Source organism: Chanos chanos, chromosome 3, assembly GCF_902362185.1.
Source record: "Chanos chanos chromosome 3, fChaCha1.1, whole genome shotgun sequence".
NCBI classification, from domain to species: domain Eukaryota; kingdom Metazoa; phylum Chordata; class Actinopteri; order Gonorynchiformes; family Chanidae; genus Chanos; species Chanos chanos.
In genome coordinates, this window is record NC_044497.1 from 21,913,823 (window position 1) to 21,920,000 (window position 6,178).

At 39.4% G+C, this 6,178-nt stretch overlaps 1 protein-coding gene across 1 annotated transcript in view; it reads right to left on the reverse strand.

Annotated features, from left to right (window-relative positions):
* Positions 1-2,257: 2,257 nt before the first annotated feature.
* The window catches only part of agap3 (ArfGAP with GTPase domain, ankyrin repeat and PH domain 3), a 168,340-nt gene continuing 164,419 nt past the window's right edge, over positions 2,258-6,178 (reverse strand). Inside the window, exons 17-18 of the mRNA XM_030767656.1 lie at positions 2,806-3,061; positions 2,258-2,473 (exon numbers count right to left, since the gene is read on the reverse strand). Of these exons, the coding sequence (XP_030623516.1) occupies positions 2,258-2,473; positions 2,806-3,061 (472 nt within the window). The remainder of the gene's footprint in view (positions 2,474-2,805; positions 3,062-6,178) is intronic.

The following is a 6,178-nucleotide window of genomic DNA, read 5'->3' on the forward strand; positions in this document are numbered from 1 at the left end:
ACTGGAACTCATCAGATCTACTGGCTTGTTTAACAACTGTAAATAAATCACTGCATATTATTAGGATGCTTATTAGCTTCTGGAACATGGGTGACAGAGAATAGGGAATTAATGAACATCACTTATAAGAAAAAAAGAAAATATATATTTACAATATTTTCATTAGTTTGACTGGGTCGATAAAAATGTATAACAACAAAAATATATGGTTCACCTCAAAAAAGTCCAAGGACTGAACTCTTTCTAAAAACTTCGATTCACTTTGAAGAACAAATCAACAAATTCTTTGATAAACCCTTGTTTAGTACATATGTCAAGTTGTAATGAGTGTGTATTGCTGTGATGTGTGTCCAGATAGCATCAGTGGGAAGAGCAGCACTATAGTGACTCCCAGCTAATGCCATGAAAGCCAGCACATAATGTGACCCTAACCCTGTAGTCATGGTAGCCTGGGCAGTACACTCGGTGCTATGGCAAAAACTTTTGACAGTGAACGACAGAAATGCCAACACCTGCCAAATCACTGGAAAAAATACGACTCAGAAGTTTATACTTTCACACGATAACTTTGTCATTGATCATTGTACATTAAACTGTGCTTAATGAGTATTACTAAGGTCATGTCCTGTGTGATCATCCAAACACTACACTCTAGAATTGCTAAGAGTGCTACATTTTCATACCTACACCAACCAAGTAATTTCACATCTTGAGTTGAGTATACGTCTCCATGGAGGTAAGTCATACTAATGTCATTGAGACTGGTGCCAGTCAGATAATAATAATAATAATAATAATAATAATAATATTAATAATAATAATAATAATAATAATAATAAACTGCGTGTTAAATCGACACATGTCTACTCAAGTTTCATTCTCTCATGTAGCACAGCAAATTTAAAGACATTTTCACTTCCTCTTTGCTTTATATTTCCCTACTTCATCCATTACTGTTATACTAGTGTAGAGCTATCTAAAGATGTTAGAAGTGTATAGTTGACTTGTGGAGCTTTTTTTTTTTTTTTTTTGCTTAATGTACGTGAATGGGATTCAAATGTCAGGGAGGATTCCATTAACCACCGATAGATTAAAACACATGGACACATAAGAGGAAAAGCTACTTTTTTTTTTTTTTTTTTAACAAAAATCAGCATTAAGCAACAATTTTGTCTGTTGCACTCACTGAAACAGACTCATATTGTTTTATCATGGTGTCTAACACGGATACATTTTGTTCAACAGGCAGTCAAGTATAGTAGTGATCACACACACTCACGCACACACACACACACTCACACAGTGTAAGTGTTCACAGTAACAGTATGGAAATGTGACCTCCCATGGGACGTAGCCCTCCAGAGAGACGGGGGCACCTGTATGAAACTGTCATTCAACTACTCTGACAAGTCTTTGAACCTCTTTCATGAAATAGCTGTGTGATGCATGTGTGCTGCTCAAAAAGTTCTCTCATGTAGTTATACGGACCACAAACCTGTCAGCCTGACACAACTATCTTTTTATGTTTGGTAATACTGTATTTGAAATCGGATTTGAAGATCAAACACTTTTTTCAAGACTTTCCCACAATTTAACATCTCCCAAAAAATAATAATAAAAAAGAAAATGAGGAATGGCTATGGTGAGCCTATACCTGGCTATTAGTTCTGGTCTGAATGGGGGCAGTGATTATTTTCACAGTGTATAGCATGAATGTTCACAGAAGGAAAGTTTTAAGAGTCCAACCTGGGATTTAACAGACATTTAGAGTTTGAAGACAAGAAATGTGCAATGAAAACAATCCGTTTGAAGAGAGAAATAGTGCTACGAGCATATGGGTAAATGTAAGGGAGAAAGTGAGGTGAAATTAAGTATACATAAAAAACTGGGTTACAGGGTCAATTCAGCGAACAAATGGGGGAGTTTTGAGTCCTGAATATTTATGTTACACCACACAAGGAGCAGACAGGGAGTACCTGTGAAACCTCACACTGCTGATTTTTGTATTTGCATGAGACATTGTTTATGGCATATGAGAAGGGACACACAGGACAATGGGCTGCATTTTACACAGTCAGTCCACATGAATACAAAAAATGTACACACAAAAGCAGTTCACTATGACTTTGTCGGAGCATAAACTGGAGAAAGAGAGATTTTTGTGTGGAGCCACAGATTCATGAACCACAGGAGGCTTAAGGAATGGGACACATTGTGTATATGTGGGGATGTCAGTCAATGGTCCATGTTCACTGCTCTACATGACACTAAAGCTCTGGTTCAGATCACAATGAGCATTGTTATTGTTGACATTAGGGTTGTGTCTCGTCGCTGTGGGTGTCGACAGGTCACAGTTGTCGTTGGGGCAGCCATGTTGGAGGAGGATATCGACACATTCCTGGCTACCTGCTCGCCGGGCATAAGACAAAGGGGTTTGGCCACGTGCATCACGGCTCTTCACATCAACACCGTACTTTGGAGATGAAAGAGGAAGCAAACAAGAGACGTTGCAGTGGTTAATAAGGATCCACAAGAACATTACATGCGCAGAAACACTGTAATGTAAACAACCACCACGAAAATAATTCACTCTATAAACCACAGAACAGTGGTCATGTCCACAGAGCTGATGCCTGGACAGAGACCTGGATCCTGCATCTGCAACTCACCATGACAGATCAGCTTTATTTCCCTCAAAATTTAAATACATTTTTGTCTTACAACTCATACACATAATTTGCAGCATTTCTGAATGAATGTCAGTGATAAAGTTATGATACAGTTTGTCCATTAACCCTTTCTTACCCAAATGAGGAGCTGGGTAATGACCACATTGGCCATGGCGCATGAGAGGTGGAGTGCTGTGCGACCATCTCCATCTCCGTATGTCTCATTCACCTCCTCCTTGGTGCCGTGAGCAAGAAGGAGCACCACTAGCCTTAGGTCATCCTCCACCACTGCCCGCAGGAGCTGCTGGCCCAGAGGTATGTCTGACTGTGGCAACTCCACCAGGAACAGCTTCTGTTCATATTTAGCTCTTATCCAGCACTCTTTCTCTTCCCTATGATAGTGAAAAGAACAGACGAGTAGGGAGAACATTCACCACTACATTGCTTGGTCACACTCAAGAAAAGGGGCACTTTATTTAAATGCTTATAAGAAATTGATTAACCATGAAATGGATGTTGCTTCACCATTATTACTTGATCATTTATACACAGCTGGATAGGGGCTATCGGGCGACCAAGAGGTAATTAGCTATTCCTTTCCACCAAAAAGAGGAGAAGAAAAAAGTGAGTGCAACCATAGATTTGCTTGTAAATGTTCACTGAGCATCAGTCAGTGTCTGTCAATTGTTAGAGTTCTGTCTGAAGACAGTATGAGTGCAGGCTAACACAAAACCCCGTTTACTTATGACCTAGTTAAACTATATGTTTTAATTATTCAAAACTGATTTCTAAATTAAGCAACACAGATCTGAAACATAAGGGCATTAGTTTCACATTGCTTTTACTGACATTATAGGTAATTTCAGAAAAAAGCGTTAATGACTCTGAGATGGGTCAAAATATAGTCCTCCCGTCTAATCAGTGATACAGTCAGGCTTTACAAATGAGAGTGTGGTAAGCCCTGTTTTGTCTCACCTCATTCACCTCATCTAAACATAATGTTCCACCAAGTGTCCAGGTTATTTAATGGGGTGAGATTTGTGTTTTAACAAACCTCTCAAAGCTGTCCTCTCAGCAGAGGCAGGGTTAAAGTCTCTTCAGCTATCTAAAGGTTACACATTGTGAACAGCATGTCTGTCCTGAACAATACAGGAGAGGAGCCATGTTTTTTATCGGTGTTGTCAGTGCCGTCACCACTGACCAGTTGATTCCCACAAAAGAGCCAACTCAAGACTGGCCCTGCAATCCTCAAGGGGGAGGTGGGCAGCTAGCCAGATCGAAGGCAAAGAATGGAGTTGAAAGAGAGAGACACAGAGAAGAGAATGGAGTCCAGCTTGAACCAAGCTTAAGAGTTCTATCTATTGGTCTCCATCTTGGACCCCATCCACCTCTTTCATTGCCTGTCCCTATTCACACCAATAGGTCTAAAATACAGAGGTAAATTAAAATCGATAGCTTAACAGCTGAGCATGCTCAGTGTAGCAGTGACCTTGCGACCCTGTCGGACTGTGCGATAAGCGTAGTAGAAAGGGCCTGTTGTTTGACTTGGCTGGATGACTGACAAAGAGAAGGGGGCTGGCACTGATAGGGCAGAGGAGCTCCTCAGCTCCACATGACAGGCCGCCCCATGGGAACTCTGTCAGCAGGCCAGGCCTGCCGCACAGCCACACACATCTCATAACTGCCACGACAAATGGCTATTTACTACATCTAAGATAACAACATCACAAAATACTATCAGTAGGTTTTGAAAAAAAAAAAAAAGCATCTTAAAGTAAACATTCTTCAAAATGTAATTTAGGAATCACTAACAGCTTTTACTAAAAAGCAGTTGTGTACATTTACACAACTGCTTTACATCTCATTTTGTACCATAATTAGAAGATAAATAAACATGCAAATAATAGTGAAAACAGAGTTAGCATAAAACAGGATCATGACATCTATTTGAGCAGACACACTGCTAACATTCTATATCTATCTATCTATCTATCTATCTATCTATCTATCTATCTATCTATCTATCTATCTATCTATCTATCTATCTATCTATCTATCTATCCATCCATCCATCCATCCATCTGTAAATTCTAGAAATTACGATTTGCTGACCTTTTCCATAGAAGGTACAATTTCTAAGATGACTTAAAGCCACTAATTGTAGAAATATAACAGAAATCTGACAGTGTTGCAATCATGCATTAAAAGGATATATTACAAAAAAAGCACTATAAAAAATCAAATCAAATGTCACACTGTGTCTTTCTCCCTCTGCATATTATATTAATTATAGGAGAGAGATTAGGGAGTAAAATGGCAGTTGAAATGCCCCGCAGCCTTGTATTATTCTCATAACAATAGCAGCAGCTTTCAGATTCAGAGACAGCTCTATGGACAGGGACTTTTGCAGACAAATATGTCATATGTCAGGACCATTCTGTGCTGCCCTCATGATTAACACAGACACAGACACAGACACAGACACAGACAGACACACACACACACAGACACACACACACACACACACACACACACACACACTCTGACACATAAAAGCACAGACCAAGAAAGCTCCAGAACCTAATCACTTTTTTTAACTGTTGAACATGATAAAGAGTTAACGAAGAGTTGATTAATGGTATGGAGGGTAATGACACCTCTCTTTTTCAGCACCCCATCCAAAAAAATAAAAAAAACAAAAACATCAATTCTGTGTTCTAAAGAAAGAGTGCATTGTTGAGGTCCATAAATGAGCAATAGGAAAATTGACCCCAGATAAATGAGGCCAGAAAAAAATGCTTTCAAAGCAAATACTGTAAAACCAGTGGGCTCAGCTCTTCTGATTACTCAAAGTAACTTTCAGCAAAGTTATTTTAAACTAATAAAATTTACACCACCACTGAGAGTATCGTACTAGCTACAGGGGGCACACAGAAGTTCTTCAGTTGTTGATAAAATGCATACAAAAATAGATGGACAAATGTTAGAGGTTGGAGAAGCACCATGTTATTCACCAGTTTCGATTGCACATAAAATGAAGATGTGCTTCTTGCCAGTCTAGTAAGCAGCCCAGCCAACATTCCAAAAAACCTGAGCTGGTCACACAATGTAGTCAATGTGACTTTGGTTTTCAAGCATTCAAGTGCCCTGATGAGTGTCCCCAGTTAGACAACCATGGATTTTTCAAATGACAGATTTCAACATTACTTGTGCAGTGGATGTGCAACTGTGTTAATGTAAAATAGTGTTTGATCAGCAGTTTCTGTCTTTGGAAACAGGTCACAAAGCAGCTACCTCTCAAACTGCTCAGCTGCTCCCACTTGAGAGAGTTAGGGTGTGAAAGAGGAGAAGTGAAATGGTGATCTTGCCTCTGTTCTTTGTTTGAAATGGAGACACAATCCAAACAAGAAGTACTGTAGAGGGTTTGGAAGAAAGCCAAGCGCCTTGAAAAGACACTTCCTCTCTGTAGGAGGAAGGAAAATAAAATGCGCAGATTTAGCATGTCAAAA